At 39.7% G+C, this 27,686-nt stretch overlaps 2 protein-coding genes across 3 annotated transcripts; both read right to left on the bottom strand.

Annotated features, from left to right (window-relative positions):
* Nucleotides 1-8,459: 8,459 nt before the first annotated feature.
* Nucleotides 8,460-12,159, bottom strand: LOC107222835 (palmitoyl-protein thioesterase 1). The gene is made up of 7 exons (XM_015662353.2): nucleotides 11,881-12,159; nucleotides 10,696-10,805; nucleotides 10,471-10,598; nucleotides 10,201-10,359; nucleotides 9,994-10,111; nucleotides 8,868-9,026; nucleotides 8,460-8,789 (listed from the first exon to the last, which is right to left on the bottom strand). The coding sequence occupies exons 1-7, from the start codon at nucleotides 12,008-12,010 to the stop codon at nucleotides 8,646-8,648; spliced, it is 948 nt and encodes a 315-aa protein (XP_015517839.2). The 5' UTR covers nucleotides 12,011-12,159; the 3' UTR covers nucleotides 8,460-8,645.
* Nucleotides 12,160-13,594: 1,435 nt separating this feature from the next.
* LOC107222845 lies at nucleotides 13,595-27,388 on the bottom strand. 2 transcript variants are annotated; one of them, XM_046730692.1, is made up of 3 exons: nucleotides 26,995-27,388; nucleotides 16,214-16,554; nucleotides 13,595-15,941 (listed from the first exon to the last, which is right to left on the bottom strand). In XM_046730692.1, exons 1-3 carry the CDS (start codon nucleotides 27,075-27,077, stop codon nucleotides 15,649-15,651), a joined length of 717 nt encoding a protein of 238 aa, XP_046586648.1. In that variant the 5' UTR covers nucleotides 27,078-27,388; the 3' UTR covers nucleotides 13,595-15,648. The 2 variants fall into 2 exon arrangements, with proteins under 2 accessions (XP_046586648.1, XP_046586649.1); XM_046730693.1 differs by lacking the exon at nucleotides 26,995-27,388 and adding an exon at nucleotides 20,421-20,449.
* Between the last annotated feature and the right edge of the window lie 298 nt (nucleotides 27,389-27,686).

Here is a 27,686-nt window from a genome sequence, read left to right as displayed (position 1 = left end):
ATTAGCTTATTATTCTCTCCTTTTGTCGGCAGTTGTGGGAAACTTCAAAGTTCGTTCCGCCTGCTCGGAGTGAGTGAGGAAGGGAGGAGTGAGCAGAGACGTTCAAGTCGATCCCTATTCTCAGCTGCTATCTGTATTCCAGTTTATCCTTCCAACCACGATTTCAAATATTTCACATTCTTGTCGTATCGCACATCTCAGCGTTTAGTGCTCACTGCTATTTGATTATCTGCGGTAACTCAAAATCGTGTATAACAAGATTACTATAATTTGCCAGCTTCACATGACTATGGCACCTGTTGCATTTCTTTAATTAGGACGCTTCTCTCTCAACTTCATTACGTGGCAATTAGTTCCAACGATGATAACAGGTAAGCCTAGAGGTACTAAATTCCCATGTTCAGTCCTACCCATTGAACGTCCATGTCTTTACTCAAACACCGATCAAGGCGACCCAGCTGTTCAACAAAGTAATTAATTATGCCAACCCAATAGTTCCTTGATCATCACACAATTTCGTCTCATTGAACCGTAATTGTTGGGAGCTTGTTCAAAAGATAATTTTGGATGGTGGATACAACGTTTTCCACAATCGACCATTCCAACGAAACACCGTATTTTGCGTTATAGTGATTTTTTTTGCGACAAATTGAATGACAACAAAGGCCTTGGATGCCAACGGAGATGCAGTTTGACACTCGTTCGATCCCTTGACCAATACTGTGACGAAGATTGATTAATCTGGCCAAGCATTTGATTCATTCATAACCATACATAGCCCTGGAAGAAGAAGTAGAGCTATGCGCCAGCATACGCGAACATGCAGGCAATCACAGTCTGGAACACACATATTTTACAAAAATAAAGGCCCAAGCAAAGTCGACCATTGGATCGAGGTACACGGTGGGGGTATAGATGTCAGGGGAAACGAGGGGATGGGAAAGGAACAACAGAGTATATTATACAATGCTATCCAGCGTCCACAATCGCATATACAGCTCACAGTTCATTGTTTCTCAGTACCTACAGATGTGCGCCGCCCGCCATTGTCGAGCTATTGTGGGGGCGGGGTAGAGGAGAAAACGGAAGGAGGGGGTGCCTCGAAAAGGAACATATCAATTCATTGTCATATCAGCACGCTACCGTTTCTGCCTGTCTCCTACCCTACTGGGTGGCCCGTATGTGGTAATATACGCAACAAACTCCATGACTCCAAGGAGCAGCACTGCGCTCCTTCATTGTCATTGTTCTTGTGTCACGGCGTCGGGGACGTGGACCTTGCAACTTTTCGTAAACGACATCGGGACCGTAATCCGATCAGCAGGTTGCATGGATCCGATCACAGACCGTCGTCACCAATGATTGACGGATGGTTGGTAACGTCTAATCGGATAATCGCATGACCACTGAAGGTGTGCCAAGTGACAGATAACGAACGAAGGAACACCCAGTATGCATTTTGCGAAGGCGGAGCGATACAGTGCATGGTATAAACTACAACCGAAAGATATAGGTAGGCAATACAGGGGCTGGTTTGATGCCAATGGTTGGTGCGGGCTGGTAATTGTAGGTGGGTTCCTGAGCGAACTACTATAACTCGCGGGGGATGTGTGCTGCTCTGGAGGTATACGTACGTATCGGGACAAGGGTGCATCGGGGAGGGGGTAGCGAGCTATTGCCGGGAAGCTATGTCGTTTGTATAATATGGCCACTCACTCGTGTATATCGCTGTATCGTGCCTACCTACGTATCGGGCCGCGTTGCGCCCCAACGTTAGGCTGGTACATGACTATGTCGCCGCGTTTATGTCTCTGTACCGTAACGCGACGCAGCCTCGGGCTTATTATATGTAGATATGTATCTGCGAATATCTCCTCGTACGTCAAAGTTATTATTATTACTCTACGGATCCTCTCCCGCTGTCGGGGGCTTCTATGTGAAACAGGAATAACATATGACTATACTTAGACGTGTCTCCGACGGGGTACCTATCCTCGGGCAAACCGACGATGTGACGTGATACTCTCCTTTGCCGTTGTCAATTTTCATTATCGTACTTGTTTCACCCGATCTCAGCCTTTTCTTTGCCTTCCCATCTCATTCCAATCCTGCTTATATTCCATCGAACTGTGACCGCATGCTTCGGAAAAGCAACAAGAGGTTGTAGGGTAGAAGACGCGTCATTACCGCGAAAAGTTCGTCGGGTATTGAAGAAATGAGTTGTCCAGTCATACGTTTTTTAAACCATTATAGTTTCTTGTTGTAAAGTAACTGGTTTCATTTCAATCTGACCACGCCAGAAGACTTGCCAATGGTATTACCATTTTTCAACGGACGAATGTAATGAATTGGTAATCGATAATGAAGGTCTCTAAAAATCAGATCAATGCGTATTGTACAAGTTCTAGACGAATTCGAGACGCTTTATCTAACGTGAACGAACTCTTAGAACATACCATGGTGGCTATGTCTTATCTCATAGAGAATGAAATTCTTCGATTCCATTTCCAACTTGATTTATTAAAAGAGATTGCCAAGCTTCGTATGACCTTAACAGAAATTGGTTTCCTAACTTCTGGCATCGCTTCCATAAGGCTACACTTTGTTGGTACCTTGTTTGGTTCTGAGTTATTGCATAAAAAATTTCTTGAAAACATCCATACCGAGGATTGAGATCACAGTTCAGCGAGAAAGGGATATCGAACTGGAGAAATCGTACTTGGCTGCCGTCGTACAACGGTTGTATTGTCCGGCGTATAATTTCGAGGGTATCCACTCATCCGGTATTTTCTCGACGTGAAGAGTGGAGTCCAACAAACAACTGTTTGGGCGCCGCGTCTGCTGGAGGCGAGGCTAGAGCGCGAATTGCGAATGAATGCTGTTCCGTGTTCCCTGTTCTCTGTTACACCGAGTTTCGGCCTTTCAGGGTCTCAGTTTTCCAGTTTTTTCAGTTTTCCAGCTGGTTGGCGTATTGGAATATTCGGCCGGACAGCGTGCTAAACAATGGCCCATTGTTTCTGCAGTTATATGTGTCTGTTTCTGCTGTACAACATCGAGCCTCGTTATGCGGCCCGCGCCAACGGTATAAAATATCATAAACCACGATCATCAGCGTTCTTCTACCATTTCTGTAGTACGAAACGAACCTCATTTTCAAATTACTTTCCCACTTTTCCCATCATTCAAAGATTCAAAGGACCTAATTTTTGTTAATCCATTAAACCTGAAACGGTGAAAAAATTCCATAGCAAAAGAAAGGAATAAATTTAAAAAATAGCCGGTGCGAAGCCGTTCGGTTCGTCCGAATTCGTCCAGAATCGCGATCGTTGCAGCGCGAAGATGGGCCGAGTCGATTAGAAGGAGAGAAATGAAAGAAGAATTCAAATAAAAATAATGGAGCAATCTATTAAGTGATCCGACGAGAACGCCGGTTCTCGTTTGCTTCATAAAAATCAAGAAATACTCCCTGCAATAATAAAATGGAATACCGGAATACGCGTCTCCTCTCCATCGCTTTCCAACAGAATGAGAAGAGAAAAGAGAGAGAGAGAGAGAGAAAAAAACACGAGAGAGAAAAAACGAAAGCAACTTCGTGCTTCCCTATTGCCTTCAAGATTCTCGCAGGCGTGAAATTCGATTACTCGTTTCATTATTGCAATACGGTGCAACAGTTTAATCAATTTGTGCTATTGTGGTTCTTGAAAATTTCCCTACAATTCTGTATAACTGACTTCAGGATGGATAGAAATCATTTCCATTTATATTTCTTATAGGCCAGGAGACCTTCACGTATTTACTGTACAAAAATGAGCGAGTCAATGTGATTCACGATTTGATTGAAACCTCGTTCAAATTAAATGACCCAAGTGTTTCACATAGTTCAACAAATAGCGATCAACTCGATTCAAACTTAAGAGTTTGGATAAAATTGGCATCACTTATCAATCGGCTCGCTGGATTGAAATTCTACCGTTGAGACAGAGTGGCAGAACAATTTCTCTCAACAACATAATGCAATGCGATTTGAAAATATAAATTCTTGTACTCTCGCTTGTACCGTGAATATCTCGCGGAGTCTTTTGAATCTTTTCGCGGGTCAGGTGGGTCGGCGAACCCTGCAGCAGTATATTACGTAGCATACAATTCGTGTGCTTCGTAAAGATATTTCATTTGGTAATGCCTGTATATACACCGACACGCTACTACGCCCACCCACGCACTCATTCGCCGAGTGTGTATAATGCATATTATAGAGAAGAGAGCCGGAGTCGGCCTCTCGGAGAGTGTACCATGTAATCATATGATGACCGTGTTTGTATGCCGCTCTGCAGCGAGCGGGGGTGGGCGACTTTTTGTATAAAAACATATTTATCTGCATGTATGAATCCCTCTTTCGCGTACAATGGGTAGCGACGGGGATGAGGGTACGTACAGTTAACTCTGCGCGCTTCTATACCTAGCCGAACGGGGAGTGAGCCTCGTACATATGTACGTAACGTCCGCATGTACTTACAATACATACGTATATGTACAGCGTAAAGTCATAATGTAATCTCTTAATGGGGGCACCAGCCACGCGCCGCCCGGTCCGCGAGATGAGGGGGCTACGCGCTTCGGCCCTGGCGATATGCCTTTCTTCAAAACGTCGGATTTATACTCGGCAGTCGATCTCGAGTATCACGGGATTACTGATTCTTTACCGTCGTTAACTCATTACGATTTTTGGGGAGTTTACTCAAATTTGTCGCTTCAACTCGACTAATGTCCATGTTCGAAGACGTTGAATATTTTGCAAATGCAAGTCGTTTTCGTTTTTCTTTTTCTTTTTTTTTTAAAAAACTTCCGAGCAAAACGATTTTTCTGTCGACGTCTAATATTCAACCTATTTGTAATTCTGATTCGTTTGGTTTGTTACTCATTCATGACTGTGTTTTTAATCGCGAAACAAAAATTTTTTGGCGTTGTGAAAAAATTTGTGGAAAATTTTGTACTAAATAGACGATATTCACTATTTGAATTTTGATCGGCTATGGTGATATAAAAAATGTATTGGATTCGGTCGGAAATCACTTTTTTCCAATACCTGCTGGGAGAGTTCGATTTTCGATGCCTGCGAAACGTTTCCTATTTTCGAAGAATGTTTAAAATGACGTTGGCGCATGCGGATAATTAAAATGTTATGTTTTACACGGTAGGAATTTTTTTAACGCACGCGCACTCGCTAATAGCTCAATTTTACACACGTTATCATTAAGTGTACATTACTTATCCGCAATTTTACGCGGTGTTAGGGACAGCTTTGTTTTTAAAATCAAACTTTCCTGTACAAGTGTTGGCATCAAATTATAACGATGAGCATGAAAAATTGAATTACTTTGTTTAAATGATAACAAGAACCGCTAAAAATAGACTGTTTAGTCGGCTTGTTTCTATCGATTTACTGCACTGTTAAAAATTTCTGTATGGAACTTCTTACACTGTATTAGAAGTTTTATTCGGATACAGAACAATGAATTCACCATACATTTACTGTGTATTCAATTTATGAACCCAATAAATTTACTAAAAAATTTAGTGAAATCAAATTACTTTTTTGTGCTTTTCCTATGAATTTTAGTAAAATCAAAAATTTTCATTGTAAATTTCAAACAAATGCATAGTGATTTACGTTGCTGCACTGAATTTGTAAATTTACACCTCTTTTGTACAGTAAATGTCTAGTAAATTCATAATCATTTTTAACAGTGTGTGTATGGGACATTCCACGTCAAATCGAACGGTCGGTTTCCCTGACCCGTTTTAATCTGACTGCCTTTATAAACAATCAAAGGACACATTGAAAGGATAAACTTTGAATTTTTTCAGATTTTTTCGACAGACGATTTCTTCACAACTCATCCAATATATTGATTTTAACAATGTTCTGATTTTTTGCGTCTACGTAGCTTAAAACCTAGACGATACATGAAGAAAGTTCTTCGACAAAAATTTTAGGTTCCCTTGTGATTTTCTCGAGAGTATTTTTTCGGATTTTTCATACCCCGTTTCAGTGTAGTTTTGATGCAAAATGCGCGCAAATTATTCGGAAGTGAAAAGTGCCCTAATCGAATCGGTTACAATTTATACACAGCGTGCCTTCTTCAATGCGAAAAGTTGTCTAAAAACTTCATACTGGGCGGTGCAGTGGTTCGGAAGATATATCGACAAATATTCACACAGTCGCGGGAATTCGGTTCAAACTTCGCGGCGCGGCAAGCTATTTTCTTACCCTGCGCGTGGCGCTGCTGCGCACTGGAGGGCGATCTTCAATTGTTACGCGTTTTGTTTACAACCTCAGTCGACGACTTTTTCTGGAGAAGTATACTTTATTTATCATTTATCGCGATTCCTGACATGATATGTGAGTTCCGTACTGCCGGACAATACTTTTGAAGCATATTCGTCCAAGGTAAGAATTCAACTATGTGTCGCGTGTCGTAATACCGATCGTATAACTTTCACCATTCGTACCGCCACATTATCGTACGTATGGATGAGAGATTTCACAGTTCCACGTAAACTATTACTCGTAACTTTTGAATTACTTTTCCGCCCACTACGAAACTTGTAGACAATCTTTGGTATTGAAAAAGACGTGCTGTGTAAAACTTTCAGCCAATTTGATTAGGGCACTAGTTTCTTACTGAAGATTTTCGAAGAGTTTTCATCAAAACTAGACTTTAACGGGGCACGAAAATCGCAAACTATTATTTTTAGAAATTTCATACAAAGATGCGAAACTTTTGTATGGGAAGATTTTCCATATGTCATCTGAGTTTGAAAGCTATGCTAACTTGTAACTAATTATCACCTTTTTTGAAATTTCGCGATTTGATCAAGCGTACTTTACATCGTGAATGCCACACTTGAAGATACTCCCAAAGTTCTTTTAATACATCATTGAAGACATGAAGATATTCTGTGATCAGATGATGGAAACCGGTTCGGAATCATGACAAAATTGAAACATTTTGTTTTGCTCGCGGGTAAAAAAGAGAAAACTCGTAAGAGCTGATCCGTGTGTTGCATATTTGAACACTTCAGGTTTGATCCAGGTAGAATTAAAATTGCAGACATAATTCGGATTAGTTATCAAATTTCTCTCAGGAGTTCTAATTAACTTCTTTTCTTAAACACATGGCGGCATTTTATTGGACTCAAAGATACTTTAGCGAGTGCTAAAATACACTGATAATCGAACAATTTATCGTGATTTGTATTGAATGCGTGATAAAAGGATGTCGATAACTTGATCATTTCGGAGTTCAGTGACTCTATACAAGCTTCTCTCTCTCTCTCTAGTCGTTGAAAGCTTCGATGTCTTTTTGTAATGAATCGAAGTGGAAAGCCTGGCTTGAGCGTCTTTCCGCGAATGCACTTTTTTCCCTCAAAAAGAAAAAAAAAAAAAACAAAATAAATAAATAAATGAATAAATAAATAAATAAAACGACAGCTAAATTTTCCTTGTCTCAAATTTGTAATTTGTACGACGTAATGGCAATGAATAGGAAAAGCTTTATGCGTTTGGCCATAAAACCTGTAATGTAACGCTGAACTGTAACGGCAATGGTGAAACAGAACCTGTAGAAGGTATTTCCGTGAATAGTTGGCCGCAGGCTCTTTGCCTAAGTGTCATTAACAAAAAATCGTCATACCTCAATGTCGTGTACTAGTGGAACATACGCAACCTAAGCAGATAAATTGGATAATCCTTATTTAGCCTGCGAGCAAGATTCCAAACGTGTCTGCAATGAATTCAGAAGCCATTCAATTTTATTGGCATCCCGCAGCCGCTGGCACGAAAATTTTTGTAAGTCGGCCAGCTGAAATCTTTAAGAATCAAAAATTTTACTATTTCTAACACCGCGAATCAAGTGACATATATTTCGTATAAAAACGTAATGACAAGGAAAAATATTGTTGAAAAAATCGATATTCTTTGTCTCTCAAATTACTATATTAGGCACACTTTATCACCCTTTCAAGCTTGGTACGCTTATTTATCAACACCCTGTACACTGAACAATGATGATATTACCTTGTGTAATACTATAATTCCATTTGACGAGAAAAATTATTCAAGTAATTGAAAAATTAATTACTGACTATGTTGCCGACTTTCATTTCTTACGACGAATCCTGTACATGTACTTTGTAGCTTGAGTGGAAAGAGTCAGAATATTAAATTATCATAGCGTTAATATAACAGTTCATTGGTAAAAATATTTACTTGTAACCACGTGTTGAAGCTTAATTAATTCCGCGATCAATGTAGGGTTGAACCGTGATATAAGCGGCTGGGTATTTATGTGTATACCTCATTAGTTTTCTGCTGATAATAATTATTTAAACACTTTGATGATTATAATATTTGGAACGCAGATATTTAGATTTATAGATAACATTTACACGTGAACTCATTTCTTTTGTATTACTTTATGAGTATGTTTATTTTGTTCGATAAGGTATATTAAGATCTTCACAAGTTATTTCTATTTATAGTCGTATTACAATCAAGAGTTTCATCTTATTTTTGGTATAAAATTATTTTATAAAAACATATATCAATCCGTTCACATAGCCGTATGAGTAGAGAACAGATTTAATTAAAATTCGAAAGAATTCCCGGACAAATATTTATTTATTATATTCTCGATAAACCAAACATCCGTGAATTGAAGATGATCCACTGCAATGGACAAAAAATCAATCTTCCCGGCTTTGTCCATGGCACGTAGACCGAGACGATCCTGTCGGTGAATAAAAGATGGTTGAAATAATGCGGAGAATGGAAAAATTTGATGCACGTTATAAAAATAGGTGTATACCTCTGTGTAGATGGCAGACTCTTGAAGAGTTTCAAGTTGCACGGATTGGCCAGGCTTGTAGAATCCAAACCATTCTGATTGCCGTGGTTGAACCATTGTGTCGTTCTCAAACATTACCAGCACCAGCTTCTTGAGTTTCTGAAGGTTCTGTTTGTAGTCCTGAATTCAGAAGTAAACAAACCCGTTTCAGCCAACAGGCTCACCGCTTTTGTGCATCAAGCATGATCGCCTACTGCTGGTTTGCTTGATATTTGAACATCACTCGGTAGGACACTAGAATTATTGGACACGAGATTACTTGGTCACAGACAGATTGGACACAGAGATTTATCGGACATAGGATTTTTTTTCCACTGCAGCATTAGTAACCACCCTATGTCATGAACTGGAAGAATTGTACAGTGTTGTTAACTGGATACACTGAATGAAAATCGAATACGAAGTTTTGGGCTACTTTTCCATATCTTAACAATTTTGGTTTCAATCCAGTGTTTGAAGATTCATTCAATTTCTTGGGCTGTCAAAGTTTATTCAATGTGCAGTTTCTTATCGTGCTGTGTCCAAAATCGCTGGTGTCCAATCGGAGTTTTTGAAATCGTTTCAATTCTCGGTATCGAATCGGACTGTGTTGAATAAATCTTGTTGTCCAATCGGAGTGTGTCCGATTAATTTTGTTACCAATACAGCTTTCGGTTATTTTTTTTGTCCAATAACACTGGTGTCCTATCTGGGCTGTCCAAACGGGGTTTACTCGAAATAATCTGACTGAATTAGCATTTGTTTGAATATCGTGAAGAATGACGGAGTTAGCGATATCTGTTTCGAAACCGGCAGTGTAATTGGGCTCTAAACTTTATTGGCCTATCTTCGCCATATGAACAGTGTCCCGTGCAAATATCATCCAAATCCGTTCCACGGTTCGACTGGCCGAGTCCTGCTCACGAGAAATCTTAGCTCACATACATCCACTTCTGAAAATACTTACCAATAATATTTTCGGGCTTCAAGCTACGCTTCTCAACTAATTTTAGGATTCTTTATCAATTCAACGCTTCTGCGATGGCAAATGTATAGCGTGCTCTGTTTACTAACGATCGCTACATCTGCAGCTTACCGAAATTCTTACCTCATTCAAAGTCAGCTCGTTGTTGATGTCGGCGAGGAAGATACTGTTCTTTTTGTACTCATCTTCCTTCAGCGGGTCGTGCCAGTATTGGGCCTGAACCAGCTTGCGTTGCACATCCCTTGAATTCAAATGACGCTATTAAGAAACCATCGTACCTTTTTGACTTCGACAACACGTTACCCTAAGTCGTTTCAATTAGAACATTACTTAAGATAGGCTGCATAGTTGAGCATCCGTCGCAAGTAGTCGCAGAGGCGGTGCTCTAAGGACGCGCAATGTGGAAGGCCGTAGACTCCTTGGTGTTGACCCCCAAGAGAGATGAGGTTCAGCATTGGCGGGTTGGGACACCTCTGGGCGACCGCTCGTCTTGTTCAAACGAGTAGCCAATATTAAGATACGGATTAGATATTGGAGCCTTTGAAAATGTTGTTGTCATATTTTTAGATATAGTATTTTTCATCGTTATTATCTTATTACAGAAACTGTCCTCCTTGTGAAAATCCTATGGCGTTGTAGCCGCGTTGAAGACGGGTGTCCTGCGCCAACTGATTACAAGCTTCGGCAACTTGGTCGTTTACATTTTTGAAGAAGCTGTTTTCAACATCCTACAAAGAGTGACTAAAGGTAGTAAAATTATAAAACAAGTACTGTAATGAGCGTGATGAAAGGTTACAATCGTGTTTGGTGAATTATTGGGTGTACCTCGATTTCGGAACCCCCGATACGAATGGATTTAACGTATACACCAGTTAAATGGACTTCGAGTATCTTCTTTATCTGCCCAAGACTGAAAGAAAAGCAGCAGCTATCACCTGCAATAATTATTTACATAACTATTCGTTGGTTCTAATGAACTTGACGAACAAAATTGTGTCCAAAGTGTCGAGCGTGAAAACAATTCGTCAAATTTATCAAACAGCGAAGCCATGCGATCATTTTGTATGTTTAGACTGTTTGGACACTTTTCTAATTACGGCTGGAAAAAGATCACTTATCTGATCTGATCAGTAATCGGAATTTCTCAATTATACAGAACGAGATAGTATTCTCGAAACTTTTTGAAATTGCAAATGGAATATAAATATTGCATCGGTACATGAGTCTGCAAAATGATTTTTATGATGTTTATGTGAACATGACTATACTAATAAATATAATACACAGAAACGTGACAGAATACTTTAAAGTGAACAGTTCATGTTGCATCTTTGTTTGGCCAAAGGATTCGAATAATTTAAAAAGCTCATAACTCAAAATTAGTTGAACATCTGATGTCCGATGAATTTTATCTTATGAATCCATCCGCTTTTCAGTAATTATCAAAACACCGATAAATTGTTGGAGTTGGGTAAATTTTCCCCGGTTTGCAACGTCGTTGGATACAGTTACCCCTTTGTTGTTGGTCGGGCGACAATCCGACTTACAAGAACACCGCGAAACCCGCCTTACCGACTGTAACATTGTCTGCATTACCGACTGACAAACACGACGAAGTCATGAAGTGAAAGCCACACTAAAGCGCACAACAGCGGTTGATAATGAGTTCGAAAAGCAAGCTCGCAAAAGCTCATCATAGTCTGATTCGTTCAAAGTAAACAGAGTAAAACTTCACGCTAGTTGTGAGGGCAGAGCTAAGGACATGTAGATTAGTCACAATATGAACCAATAGGGATATATTTAATAGATTGATAGAATCTGAATCGTATATGCGAATAAGAAAACTGTCCTGGCATCTTACGGGCAAATTGCAAAGCTCAATGAATTAGAATTGTATACGACACGGGTGCCGGTTGCTTGTCACTTGTTTCGACGTGTTTGCGAGATTAGAGATAAATGTTACTTCAAGAACATATTTTCTTTCTCATGTTTAGCGTCAATTCGACTCACCCATTCCGTGCCAAAGAACAACTGGAATCTGGGGCTCAGGGCCGCCGTGATTCTGGTTCTCAGCCACTGAGTATTCACAACCGAATGTAAACACCGATAGAAATATTACTATTTTATATCCCGCGAACATTTTAACGTTTGACTTCTACCGGTGACAAATGAACAATCCACCACGTGTAAATAACGTTTACACCTCTTTTCAAATTGTTATATGCAGTTCACAAATATGCAATGTCAGCCTGATAAACAAGTCTGTGTATACTAATGTTCGCCTATTTTTTTCATCGCGCAGAGCCTCTTGCGGGAATTATAGGAACTCGTTGAAACACACGCGTATTGCGCGTTATAGGTATTTATCTTCGGACGATGCTCAGGATTTCAAACTTGACTAAACCTCTTGTCACTATTTTCAATTAGTATCTGGAAAATTCAGATTTACTCCAGTGAAAAAAAAGTAATGACCCGGTTCCGATGGGATACAGCATTTTGCTTAACGTTATTTCGTAGTTTCGTTATCATCGTTAAGTTATAAATTTTTGACAATTTCATTCGTCACGATTAAATTACGGACATTTTCAAATTCCGAATCAACCGGTATTAATCTGATATATTAAATCTCACTCCAATGTGCACTTTACGAGGTCCTAAACAGATTTGCACCCTACAAAAATATTTGATTTTGTCTTATAATTATTGAATATTACGTACTTCTCGGGTACTTTTCGACTTGAATAGCGTAATATAATTTAAACTTTGCATAAAAATTGACCCAGTAGCCATATTACGGTAAAAAGCCAATTATCAACTACATTATTCAGTAATAGAACCTGCAATTGTAACGTCTACTATGTTTAATTTGCCAGCGTAAATCATACTTTGCATCGTAATTACATGTATATTGTACACGTAAACATACGGCACGATGTTTCTATTGCTTTATTACCTAAATGTTTTTTTACTCTCTTTGTAAACTGCTGATATTTTCACGAGAAAGAAAAAGTCAGAGGTTAGGTTGCGCGGTAATTACAGGGCCACGGCGTATAACTTGAGCTGCCAAAGAATGGGCGATAAATTTAGTAACGTAGGGTCTTTTCGCAGGTCTCAGGGCCGAAAAACACTTCCGGGTGAAGAGTAAGCAATGTGGGTCGCAAGGCTACATCTGAATAGTGTTACTACGAACCGACGTTTGGTGTGAATATATTTTTGTAAACGCGTGTACACCATTCGAGACGAATCTCACGTGTCCAAATTGCGACGCAAATTTTTTACTCACATGAAAACGTGAAATTTTAAGTGAAATATCCACAGGAATTGTGCGTGTGAAAATGAGTCGCGTGTTATGTTTTATTTTACAATTAACCAAATTAGGTATTTCCCTTATCCGTATAAGCTCGAGAACTTTCGATAATCCACATTTTGCGATAACATAAGGGTAAAATGTCACAATATTATCTTCGTAGTTTCCTTGGTGGTCCTAAAGAATCCGTCAAGTGTGCGGGCAGTGTTTACCCCTTTTGCCTTCATCTCCGAATAATTTATTCGTCATTGCGTTCACTTTACTTGGCGCTGATAAGAATCTTGGGAGTTAAACGTCTATTTGTTATGTTTTATGCAAATCAGCAATCGTCAACGATTCAACTTTCGTGTATATTTTGGTTTGATGAATTAGAAAAAAAAAAATCATAACAGGTTAGAAATAATTTTAACCAGTGTAAATGCATCACAGAGTTATTATTTTTCACACACATTTATTATCAAATATAGAAACAGATTCATTTCGCAAGAAAATAAAAAAAAAAAAAAAAAAATAGACATCAAGAAAGTAATAATCATTCTTTCGAATTCAGTTCGTAACACGGGGTGTATAATGATATATGGGATTGATTACATAGAATATATTGAAACATGTAAATCTTTTGCGAGGGTAATAATAGTTAAGATTATTATAAAATTTCCATTGTACATATGTACAACGCGCTGCAGTAATTCGGTATACCTATAATACATATTTGAAGAATTAGCAATAACATAATCTATATAATATTAGACTATTTTCAATTATTCAAGCAGTCTTTTTTGTGTCGATATCGCGACACTATTTACATGATATACTACACGTAAACATTTCTTTTTTTATCATCAAGGGATTATGCCAATAAATGAACATGTCGTCTAGCGTATGAAATATTTGATACTATTTATATATGGTAAGTTCTATTCATTCAATGGGATTTTTCATTTCATTATACATTCTTGTATTGGCTCAATCACCCTTCTACAACTGTACGAGTACTTTCGTACCTTAAATTCGATTCGATTATAAATTTTCAATTACCGTAGCATATAAGTATACCTAGACTACTGTATATATGATTTTTAAGACAATGCAATTATATAAGGCTTTAATTTTTTGCACTCGTCGTATCCTACCGTATTATGTGAATTTACGTGGTTGCTAGTCGTGCGGAATTGACCCACAATTTAGCCAAGCATGTGTTTATTCGCGTGTTCGAAGAAAATTACAGTTTAAACAGAGACAGAAGAGAGAAAAAAAAAAAAAAGAAATAAAGGAAAAGTTCGAAGTAGGTAACGTTCGTTTTATAATAGTTTTTATCGAACACGCGGCATTCTGACTCAACTGACCGGGTATAAATATATTAAATAATGAATCGTAATACCAGTTATAACGTATATGTAAATAAAATATGAAATGACCGAAGAATCATTTGTTCAAACATCAGACACACGGTTTCGTTTACTTATCGTATAAAAGCGGCTTTTCGCTGCCATATCTAAAGTCTTGAAACAAAGATAACTGTGAGAAACAGGATGAGATAAAAAAAAAGAAAAAAAAAAAAAAAACGACTCAAGGTGCCCGGTTGAAAGCAATCGTGTGTAAACCTTGGCTGAAGGCCCTAAAAGTACCAGTTTACAATGACACGTATATACTACGTATGAGATTCGATAAACTAAAAATCCGCCTGCACTAAACCGACTTTGATATCCTAAAGAAGGTATCCAGCTATGTATAGCGAGCATTCGCGATGATGCAGAACGATTGTAAATGGTCTCAAGTTCGCATAGCTCGCAACCACGTTCGTCGAGTAGTTACCGCACGCGTCACGTTTCAGGACCAAGGGGCAAAACAATCGTGTTAAATATCAGATCACTTTGAAGAACCAAATAGACAGAGAATTGGCTTTGCGCTGATTGACTGTACGTATGTACTGTACAGAAGTGACGACTGGTCGTAAATTTCATCGAATGACGCGAATTTGTCCATGCAGTTGTCATCGCTATTGCGAAGCCGTTACCATTCTAGGATCGAGAAATTAACGTCACAAAATTTCGAATGTGGAACAAAGTTTCCCAAGAATCGTTTGCACCCACACAGTCGTATATGTGGTTCGAGTATCGCTTTATCGCAGGCTTCGTTCTTGGCCTCGTTAGGGCTTTTACTACTGACCCGTACTCGCCTTGTAAATAAAACCCCGCGTAACGCATCAGAGATGAACACTTATCTGCACAAGTCTCGGCTGCTCAATGAACACTGTACAATTTGCACAAATATGTGAAGATGTTGGATTGGAACTTGTATCACACTCAAGTTCCTCCATCCTCACATTCGTCACGTGATCCTTGAGTGCCGAAACAGCTATCGTTCCATCCAAATAACTGTGAAAGTGCTCACCTCCGGTATCACAACCGTTTTGGATTACTCGATTAATTTCCATACGGCATATTCCGTGGTAAAATTCTGAATCTAGACTAGTACAAGACCCTGTACAGATCCCCAGAGTAACGTCTGCCTGTTATACCACCACGGCCACGGTGATTTGCTCCACAGAAGTTATCGCTCAGACCGTTGAGCCGTTTTTCCAACCTCAAATGATTGAGGAATCTGTCTTTTTTTGACCTGCTGAAGTGACCTCGACCCACTGTCATCCTCAAGGCCGCCTCCTCTTCTGCCGACATCGAAAAAGTTTTCTCATCCTCAGTTTCTTCGTGTTTCTTTACCGCGAATGATCCGCTCAGACGATCTTCCACGTCCGAATCCGAATCTGTAACGAACAACGATGTCTCATTGATTGGCAATGCGCATATTCATAACAATTTTGCCAAATCAAGAAGTCCTGTAATTGGCAACTCTCTGATTTTTGCAAATGCTTCACGAAATTTGTCAACTCTACGGAATCCGATACTATTCATGGAAATTCATTTCGGTAAACTCAGATTGAAACTTTAGCTGGATTACAGCCGTCGAAGATCTGAAAAATTCTGCGTGGTCAAAAATTATACAAGGTCATTTGGGATTTCGGATATTTAAACTCACCCAAATACGATCCGGAGTCTGAAGAGCAGCCCGAGGAAGAAGTGACGTCCCAGAACTGGGGCTGAGGGTTGCGTTTCAAGCTCGGGGTAGAAGTAACGACGCAGGTGACACGAACGGCCGGCGGGTTGTCGCACCGATTCGCTATCATCGCAGTGTCGAAGCTGGCAGGTCTCTTCCTGTATCGTTGACGGTTAATCACACGTGTCCTCTGATTCAGGTGGGTTACTGGACTCCGTTTGTCGACGACTGTGGTTGGCCGCTGCGATTCATGGTCAACCGTATGATCCAGCTTCTGGTTGTCCGGTGACGGCGATTCTGTAGCTCGTTTCAACTCTACGCATCTGTAAATCCGAACAACACATCTCGTTATGGTCTTTTAGAGAATGAACGAGACGATGATAACTTTTTTGCGAATGTTACAAGATTGTAAAGTGCATAAATATGGCTTGTGATTCGTGAATCTTGCATGATCAGCTAACGCGGAAGGATCTCGAGAAGTCGCTAGCTCCCAAGTAGCCCTACCAATATTTCAATCTCGTCTTAGGCCCAGGGTCAAAGGCTCCGACGGATGACGAGTTTGGGTCTGAGTTAGTAAATGTCGTTATCAGCCACATGCTTTTAGTGCAGGCTGTTCGTCTGGTGTACCGTGCGAGTTATTGTGCTCGTGGAACCGGCGCCGCATTGTCCTTTTAACCTCTTGGCTCTTGGCCCTTGCCTTACTGTGTCTGGTTAGGCATGAAAAGAGATCTTTCTTCAGCTCTGATAAGAATGAAAAGCTTACGGGGATTGATTCATTCACGTGATTGTGACAACTCGACCTCGCACGAATACTTTGTGCGAACTGTTATGGATACGCTATACACTCAATAATATCTGTCTGGCTTTTTTCGTTCGTGACGTGGTTTCTATTTCGGTATCCAATCACGGCTGCACGCTTGCTCTTTGAATATCGACATGATGTAATTCCGGGTATTATAAATTATGCACCGTAACATTCGTTCGGTAGATTGAATGTAATTTAGTTCTTCGTTTCGTCGCTGGAATTTTTTCCACTCGTATTATATGGACCCGACAAAAAGAGCTGACAAATGGTTAAGTGAGAAGCAGCCGCTCCGTCTTGCGAGTTAAGGGCAGTTTGATGAACCCTGACCGAGAATGGGTTAAATTGACATGGACCGAACCCGAAATAGAAGTCCGCAGCAATTCTTGCGGAGATTAAACGAACAGCTCTTCATCGAGATCTGATTTACTTTTTCTCTGTATTCGAACTTCGCTTATCATCTTTTTGCAAACAGTTATTAAACCTCAGTTTTACGAGATAGTGACTGCGTGGTTATCTATCTGTGCGTTTGCTGCTTGCTTATGAATCGGCAAAACGTCCAAGTACAATCCGGTGCGCTCGCACTCGTCGTGAGTAGAGCTGAATGCTCGTGTTGAAGTTGACTGAGATTGGTTGAACCGAGTTGGACCACACAATCGTGCCTTGCTCACGTATGTTCCGGGTACAAGAATGACGTGTATACCAGCGACATGGGTCTTTGCCCCGAGTTACGAGTCGTCACTTCTTGCTCCTGAACAGAGAAATTAGCGAGGGCCCTTTTTTGGCGATACGTTTCTCAATATCGTCCTGTTACGTAAGGTAGATTATCGCTGGCCTTTAACGCAGGTGTCCATCGGATTCCATCGACTAATTATGGAATACTCCATCTACCACTTAAGTATTCGATTTACGTCGCATGGTGATTCACGGATACTTGTTACGCATGTGCACTCGAGCAAGGCCATCACACACGACTTTGATTGGCATATCACTTTAAACACTAGAACTTAAATTTATTGGAAAGTAAGACGTTGACCTTTAAATTGGATTGTCAGTACAGTGCGACTTTCGTGTTGTGCATTTTTACAAGAGGCACCTTTACCCAAAAATGAATGTCAATTGGATTCCGCATTCCACGTGAAAAAAAGCTGAGAATAAATTCCCGAAATTCATGTATCAGGTGACACACAACGTGGTATTCAGCGAAACAAGAAAACATTCGAACCCTTCATTAACACAATTCATATACAAGTTCAATAATTAACGTTTCCAATACCCTTGCTGTACAATTAGGACCTTTGCCCACAGATCCAACACGCTTACAAAACATCCACACATCGCCTTCTTCGCATGCTCATGTCCAATGTTCTCTTTTTCTACTTTGTTCCCGATCTCACATTTATTTCCGATCGTGCGCGAATCGATTCGCAACGCATGAAGCTGGTGTGGTTCTGAAATACCTCCCATTCATTTACTGTTCTAGTACGACTTGTTTGGCAGTAAACAAGAATTACTATATTAAGTAAAAACACGTCGATAATATGTGATTTGAATATTCGTTATTGCTCTGTATGTTTACAGTGTTTCCAAAAACTCTGAATTCCCTTTGAAATAGTTCGGTTTCTTAACCGGTCATTAAAATCAGAAGATAAATTATTTCATTATCTCAATTTTCGAGATTAGCTTATATTACTTTGACTTAACGTACACCTCTTTTACAGATCAAAAGGTTTGAAAGAATTTTATTGTCTGAACGAATCCAAATTGCTCTATATAACTTCACCTGATTTTATAATAGCATGACTTGGAACAGCTTCGCGTGACTTCAACTGGCCTTTCATGATCATGTGACTTCATCTACCATCCAACAGCTTGGAACCATTTTGCCTAATCTCAGGTGCTTTCTTACGCGTAACTCGGAATCTTTTTGAGAAGCGATCAAGTACGTATTATTGCTAACTTATTCGAGTCGAACGACAATCAACTTGTCAGAATTACAGTACGGTTTCAATTAGGTCTTTTATAGGTAGCTCACTTCGAATAGCGTTAAATTTGTCCACACGATTCAGATGATTTCTTATCGACAGTATATAAACCTCATTCTACGAGCGGTTGACCTCGGAAGTCGCCACTGAATCGCTACTGCACCCAGGACTACTTCTGGTTTCCATAAAAGGACACGAGACAGCGTTTGATAATTAGGAACATCGTTGCATAATCCGTGTTTAAAATCTTTCTCAAGTTTCCAAGACTTTTATTAGCAGTGAACCTTGAACACGACGCCGCTGTTCTATTGTTGTATAAATTCTCTGGACTCGCATCACGGCGCGAAAACATCGTTGTAACTGTCGTCCTGTCTGTCTGTGCATCTATCAATCTAGATTTATAAAAGTTCTTCTCAAGTGTTGATCACCGTTGCCGTTTACTATACAGCCGGTACAACATCGGAGACATGTTTATACGAGACGCGGTGTGCAGTGGGCGTAACTTGCCGGATCCGCAAACTCACAATCAGTCCCAAGACGCGCCAACTAGACGAGAGACCAGCCGGGTGCACGAGCACCGAACACGATCAACACACACCAACAACAACCGTCTACGAGTATAGATATTACGTTATGCTCAAGTGGACAAACTCCACACACGCGTCCAGTCATCTAACCATATCATGATCGGTCTGTACTCTGTCCGCGGACATTCTTGACCGCCTCGGACTTCACGACATCTCGATTCGGTCACATCGACACGTCAAGGTCTCAAGTTCTCCAACTTCCAAGGTCCCAGCTCTTTTTCCATCTTTTATCTCGTTCACTCGACCATTCGTATTCTTCACATCGATGAATCCCCGTTCACCATCATCGATCTCCTTCAATTGGTACAAGATTACGTTCCAATCGGTGATTTAATACTTATATACCGTCGATTACGTCGAGATGGAATCCTCGGGGTATAACATTCAGAAGTTACCGATCAAACTTGGCGAAAACATATCGAACGATGTGCGACATTTCATTTAATTGCTTATAAAACTCGATGAGGCGTGTTAATCATCGGGTTGACGAGGATTGTCGTGGAGAACGTACAAGTCACGATGACTACGTTCAATTTTCATTTTAAGAATACGAATCGTCACATGTGTTATACAGTGTCGTACGACTTATCAGGAGAGAATCTGCTCTGTCGTCATCTCTAGACTATATCGCTGCCGTTTTGTACCTACCACTGCCATGTACAATATCGTACGCAAGTAGGTACGTGCACCGAATCACTTTGCGTTTAAGAACACCTCGTGTGCTCTGAGTAGCGTGGCATTGCAGGCTGCAGGGACACTTTTGCCGCTGCTTGGCCACTTTAATTGAGTATAATTGATGTTAAGAATAGACGCACTTATACCTACGCATGTTTCCTCGTAGACTTCACTCGCATGAAACGTTGCTCGCTAGCTCACGTGTTATGTTGTACGGACTCACGGTTCGAATCGAATTAGGAGGCGTGGAACGCACCGGTTCGGTGCACAAAGCGCACAAGAAGTGGGAGTGAGCGATGTTTCTTCATCATCAAACATCCGCGTGGCAGGAGCAGAAGTGTAACAAACCAAGAAAATGAATAATGATGTGTCTGGAATGCAGACTCAGCAAAAAAGCATCCAAAAGAGCAAACGACGAGGCAAACTTCGATCAAATTCAACACGATTAAATCAATATTTTCGCGACAGGAAAAAAATTTCATGTACACAGTATTTAACTCGAGGAACTCCATTGTCGATTATTTCAGAAAAGTTTCCTAATTATTTCATGATTTTTGTAATTCAAAAAAACACTTATCTCAGTCCGTCTCTGAATAGATTCCAGCTCATTTCAGACGTAAAATAAAAATCTCCTCCAAATCGCTCGACACAAATTACTTCCTCAGAAGCTATTGTTGGCACGACTTGAGTGATGTTTTATTGGACACCGTATTGAGGTTACCAAAGATTCATATTAGGTGATTTGTACAGAATTCATTGACAAAAAGAGACTGATCTATCGACACTGAAAAAAGGTGAAATAATGTACAAGCTTTCTAAACCTGTCGAAATTGAATTTTTTATTCGCGAAGGAGAGAGTCTTGAGATCGAGATTCAATTCAATCAAGATTAATTTCTCCACTTGAACCTTCATTTGATAATTTTTTTTTTTCGTTGGCTTTCTTCGTTTTTTTTTTTACTGGACTGGTATATCGTCAAGCCACGACATAAAAGCTTTGCAATTTCCATTCCAGGCTCATTTTTGGAACACGTTTTTTCAAAATGATTTACTCCGATAGATTTCCTCGAGTTTTTGAAGCAGTGATTCAAAAATTTAGTACAATATCTAAGAAAAATTCGTTTAGTCATGTTCTAATGACAATTAATCATGCACAGGAATCTTACAATACGAGAGTTTTGTTCGGATACGGTTTTCAAATATACAATCGTTTCTTCGAAACACTTGTCTACGATTATTTCCATGAAAATTATGACTTTCCATGAAATTGGCGGTTAATTAACGGGCATTAAAATGATTCCTGGTTAATTTTTAACAATTATGTAGAACATCAAATTTCTTTTAACAAATAAAATTATTGATTTTTGTAGTTTATACTTGCATGTAATTAACTCAATTACTATCTTTGTCAAAATACTTTTCAGCGCTATTGTAATTCTATTTTTTCTCTTCTAGTTCTGTTTTTCTACGCTCTTGTTTCATTGTAAATATAGACACGCACGAGTATCACCTGTTGTGTACGCGGCTTCACGTCGACATTCCTCGGTCATCTTCAACACAGCGAAACGCGTTATTTATTTTTACATTCAATAGAAAACAAAAATTCTTCGATGTTTAGCCCTTCTTTTTTTACCGCCTTAATTTCACCTGCTTCCTGACTCAAGCAGTCAAACAATTCTATGCTAACGTCTGCACTGCCATGACGTTGAATTCGGACATCCAGAGAACGATAAACGAAGATAGAAGATCGCGACTTTGAGTTTCGGGTGAAAAATTTTGCCTGGGTTTGCTCCGCGTTGGCGTCTATAATTCCCATTTCTCTTTTCTCATTCCAGTATCGACGTTTACCTCTGCAATATAATTACAGTTTATTGTCACACGCTAAGCACACACGCACGCGCAGGGCTTATTCAACTGCGGAATGAGTGTTCGAAATATGTTTACAATGCGGGGTACATCGGATGTCAGTCGGAGTGCGTTTGCACACGTGAAATAAGTCGGGTTCTGATCCAAATACGTGACACGGTATACAAAAAACACACCCAGCTTTGCGAGCAATCAAGCATATCGAGCTGTTCAATAAAACCAATGAATTGCTAATAGCCCCAACAAAGCGATATCACGCCGCCTGGCCTTCGTCTTATGCGCACACTTGTACTCAACCGTGTGTACGACATGACTTGTACGATATCCATCAATTGATTTCCGTGCTCATACCGACCAATAAGGCTTTCTCCTCGAACCTGGCAGAGCCCGTAAAAGTGTGCTTGTATGGATTAATAAGGTTCCACAGTACCCGGGGTTTGAAAGAAAATTTCAACTTATTCACACCAGAAGACGTCTCTACCGTTTCTTATCCGTGAAAATGAATTCAACCGCGTGAAAAAGTGATTTATCAATAAATCATTGTCGCTGGTGCGCTCCAAAAACGATGTTACGTTATCGAGTTACCGTTAAAACTTGAGGTTGAACATTTTGTTCTTCGCTTCATATACACCAACGCATGGTCGTTTAGACAGGACGAGGAACGAGTTTCGAGCTAGTTTTGCTCACGGAAAAAAGAATCCTAAAATTCTATCAACAAATTGATCAAGAGCAATTCTGTGCGAATTTTGGCATTATCATAATCAAAGTAGAAGACGAATAACTGAGAACGCACACAAATTTCCTGGATTAAAAATTGCGCGCATAAATAAGCCATCTGTTTACTCGCACCGAGTGCGGACGCACTGGAACGGACTGAAATTAGAGAGGCTGATCTCCTACCGAGACGTGGTGTAGGCGTAGGCCACGTCCACCACCAACACAAACGCTCTTGTGTAACGATCTGTACCTACTCGAGTAGCAGCAGCAGCTTGTATAAAGTTGGTTGGTATATTTTTAGTTACTTTTAAATTTGTCGCCAGCTAACGCGGATTTCGAATCCCCTGGAGCTCTCAAGTTCACAACCAACCGCAAGGTATTCCGATAACTATACCCTCGCAATAAAGCGTGAATCCACGCGATCGTTGTGATCGATACTCGATCGCGTTATCACGCCGGTTTGCGTTACTTCGGTAACGCGGGTTTATTTACGCGTAGGAAATTATCTAAGAGAACCTTAGGGGAAATGATAATCTCATTGCCGGCGGGCTTGCGTTGTCGCGCCATTTTTATTTTATCGCAAAACCAATTATAGAAACTTTTTATTGTAAATAAATGACCTTATAGCGTAGGTTTCTCTTTCAGCTTCTCGTTTGATACGAAATAGAAAGAACGGGTCTAATGAAAAAAAAAAATGAATAAATAAAAGTTATAAAAAGAAGAAAGAAAAAACTCTAGGGATATATGCGTGCGAAATCTACGTACGGTTCGTAAGTAACGAATTTATGATTTATCGAAGAATACAGGAATGTGAGAAGAAAATCAATCTTGACTGAAATTGGATAATTCATTCGCCTTTGTTAGAAAATGAAACTTCACTCGTCAAAATTCGAGAAATAACGAGATATTTCGTACGAAGAAAATGTTGCAATCAAGTGATATCACTCTAATATGTTGCATAACTTACTTGACATTTTTGTTTCAAGTTCAGGGTTCGTTTTCCATTTTTTTTTTTTTTTTTTTTTGTGCGTGCTCCGGATCTGGCTCCAACTAATATTAATTTAGCTTCAGTAGCACCTTCGGGTTCGGAAGCCGGCGCTTCATGGTTCGTTTGTTCTATTTCAAACAAGTGGAAAATGAGAATACTAGTTGGATTCTCATTCTCGAACAATTTGCTGATCTGTAGAGAAAAGCTTGATTTGATAATTATAGAAACGTTAATTCAAGTCGCCGAGAATACTTATTATTTCGAAACAATTACATTACGTGCTTTTCAAACAACATATTTATTTAATAGTGATAATTGAAGTAAAGACGTGTATGTATAAAGAATTATCTCTCTGCCGAGAAGTTGATTTTCAAATTATATGCGTACAGTACAGAACGATTAAAAAATAAAGTTTACTTTGAATCTAACGTTCAGCTATTGGTAAAAAATTATACAAGACAAATTACAACTTTAATTTGGATATTTGTAAAGAAGTATCCGCGTAGATTTTACCGAGCATGAAAAAGTTCAGCCATCGCTTTGAAAGTTGTCAGATAGCATTCAGTGAGCCCTAACGGCCTTCCGGGGAATTGTTACTAATACGTCTAGGTGAAGGATGAAACAGTTTACGAAAAATTGTCGGTCATTATACCCATCACGATTGACCTCAGGAACTATCGGCCTAGTCTACATCCAACAATTGTAGTGGCGCTGAAAACTAAATCCAATGTTTTCCTACACGCCGATGACGTACACTTTAATTATAATATTACCGTTCATTAAGAACGTCAGATAGTAAATACACTGTATAACATATCCATTCTAGGGTAACGATACGAGAGACTTTTTTCGGTAACGATAATAATAACGTATATTTAATGGTGAGATGTTGTAGGAATTTTTTTTAGCACTGGTAAACTGAAATATTTTTGAGATTGTGATTTCCGAAACGCCAAAGCGTGCCTGATCGAACTTCTATATCGGACGTTCAGTCGCCACGAGTTTCTGTGCCAGAATTATTAAAACTATTTACTGGCGAACTGTTCGTACAAGCTTTCGTGTGGACGAAATTTATGCTTTGAGTTAGCGTTTTTGGTCTATCGCCAGAAACAGATCTGTAGCGAAAATCGCGAGTGATCCTGGTTAGAAATTGAAAAATTCATACATCAGGCAAAATTTCACAACGTGGAAAAAAGTTTATGGCTTTGAACAGAAAATCCTGGCTGGAAATAACGTGGTTATATGCTCACTTGCGATAACTTTACAAAAGCGATGAAGTCTGTGATGGAAGGATGAAAAAATGATGGCTTTAAATTGTACCTATCAAACCTATCACCGAAATGAAACTTGGTGGTTACCAATCGCTGCAAAGAATATTTCATCACTGATGTTTTCTACCCACTTATGCTCAAGATGATGTTATTGGAACTTGGTAACTTTGATCAAGGTCACGGATAACTGAACCAACGTTCCGGCAAACTATTTTTTACTTGGTAAGCATACGTAGAAGTTACTTCAATCGCTAAATACGCGAGCAGCGACTTTTATTGGAAATGAAATTTTCCTTCGGTTAAAAGTGAAGGTGAACTGGGTTTGCACCTTGAGTTTCAAAGTCTTTCATTGAGTGTAGAAACGATTATCAACCCATATGGAATCGAGTGAATACCGCTGTACAGTTGGAAAAAATATTTAAGGTTTATAAAAGTTTCCACGCATCGTCGAAGGTCCGCTAAAAATCGTACGATAATTAAGCGAAGTTGTTGAGATGAGAAAACTTTAATCCATGAGATTTTATTATTGAAATGTCAATATTATTTGCGAGTTGTTTTGATGTTCCGATCCCGTATTATTGAAAACAACGAGTTAGCGATTAAGAGCGTAGACCTAATTATAATGTTTCCAATTAGTTTGAGCATATTTTCAACCGAAACCAAAACGAATGTTTCCATCGTTTAAATAAAATGCACGCCGTCCTCATCTGGCACTAAAAATAAGAATCAATGCTTAACAGGTACTGAAAAAACTTGGCTTGTTTGGGCTTGAGGAGTTCACCTCATTTCACAATTTCTTTCGTCAAGCTTCACTCCAAAGCTCGAATTGTATGAATGGAATAACAGAAGCTTGCGAAAAGTCTGTCAACACATCAAGCAGTCCCGACATTCTCGATTATCGTTCGTAATCTCACGAAAACTAACTTTGACAGTAATTCAATGACTCTAACGGAACTGCGGGATCTTCCTGGAACTTTTCCTTTCCAACTTTCGACCAGGTCGGAATACGTGCAACCATTAGGCTTATCTCAGTGTCGTGGTGGAATCAGTCATGGAATGTGGTAAATAAAGAAGAAACTTGGTAACGGGTCATCGAATTGAACTGTTTGTTCAATTCTTATAATATCCCAGACGGTGTAAACACTGACGAAGATACGCAGAGACATTAAATACGTTCTACGAGGCGATATATCTAACGGTTATTAGCCGAATGAGATAAGTTCAACCGGTGGTTTCGCCTGCAGAGAAAGTGACCATGCGGGCTGACACGAAGACGTGGTCTTCGACTATCACTCGAGGGTCCCTTTCCCTACCACAAATACGAGCATGAAATTAGTGACGTCACTGTAACGATAAATCTTCAGGATAAATCGTTACTTTACGACTTCGGGAGCTCTGACATTTGGTTAAGCACGATAAACAAAACGAACTCTAGCACTGATTGTGCAAAAACTATCATCTCATCATCGCGATGCTTTGCTTCTCGTTCGACAATTGTCGGCCGATCGTACGTCTTAAATTGTTCACCACTACAGTTTCAGATGACCATGAGCATGGCTTGTTTTATCGCTGCTCATATTTTTGTTGTTCCCGTTTCAATTTATCATTTATCACGTTGTGCAAAGTCAAGAAGAGATATCGGGCCTCGTGCTTCGGATTAACGTTTTCAAGATCTTGGGTTTTTATTATTTATTTATTTTTTATTTGTTTTTTTTTTTTCTATTCTTTTACACTCGCAACAAAATTAATCCGCGTGAATTCTCTGCTTAGTTTTGGTATCAACCGAGTTGTAATTCCGGAAAATTGATTACGAGATATCGTTGCCGGCACGTCGGCACGGTTTAAACTCGTTAAATCCCAAAGTTTCCACTAACCTGTACTGAGGGTCGAGAAGCCTCTGACAATTCCAGGCCAATTGAATGGCCAAGGAGGCGAAAGTGGACGAAACGAGGCCCATGGCCGATTCCACCGGGACGGATTCCACTTTTGCCTGAATTTTGGCAAGCACTGTTCACTTGGACGATAATTTCTCTGTTAAAGAAATCCTCGACTGCCACAATATCTCACGTTTTCGCTCTGCAGTATTTCGATACTCTTGGAAGATTGTCGTCAACTTCAATGTCGGAAAAATTCTTTTCGTTAACACACATTCGCAGGTATGGAACACGCGATTCTCGTCGACGTAGGTACCGCAAGCTCCGTGTCTTGGGTCACACTGTGAGTTACCGTCCCTTTTACCAAGCGGCTTACGCACGCTAGCGCTCCGAGTCAGGAGGTGAGTGCCGTTTTCAATGCGTCAACTCGTATTTATGCTATATTCGTTGGTAGTCGCCACCAAACCCCCACCACGATCCTGCTAGGCACGTGCTCGCGTTTCCCGCGAGTCCGTGGTTTGAGAAAAAAAAAAATAAACAAGGATAAAAGCTCGTATGTTTGGCGGATAAGCCCTTTCGGCATAATGAGAGAAATTTTTAGTTCCTCAACTATTTTCATTTTTCACCGCATTCGAAAAATATAGTTCCAGGTACAGTATGAAAATTAGTTTTTTAGCCGTTACCGGAAAGTC

This window comes from Neodiprion lecontei, chromosome 2 (assembly GCF_021901455.1).
Source record: "Neodiprion lecontei isolate iyNeoLeco1 chromosome 2, iyNeoLeco1.1, whole genome shotgun sequence".
NCBI classification, from domain to species: domain Eukaryota; kingdom Metazoa; phylum Arthropoda; class Insecta; order Hymenoptera; family Diprionidae; genus Neodiprion; species Neodiprion lecontei.
This window is presented reverse-complemented; position numbering and strand designations above follow the sequence as displayed.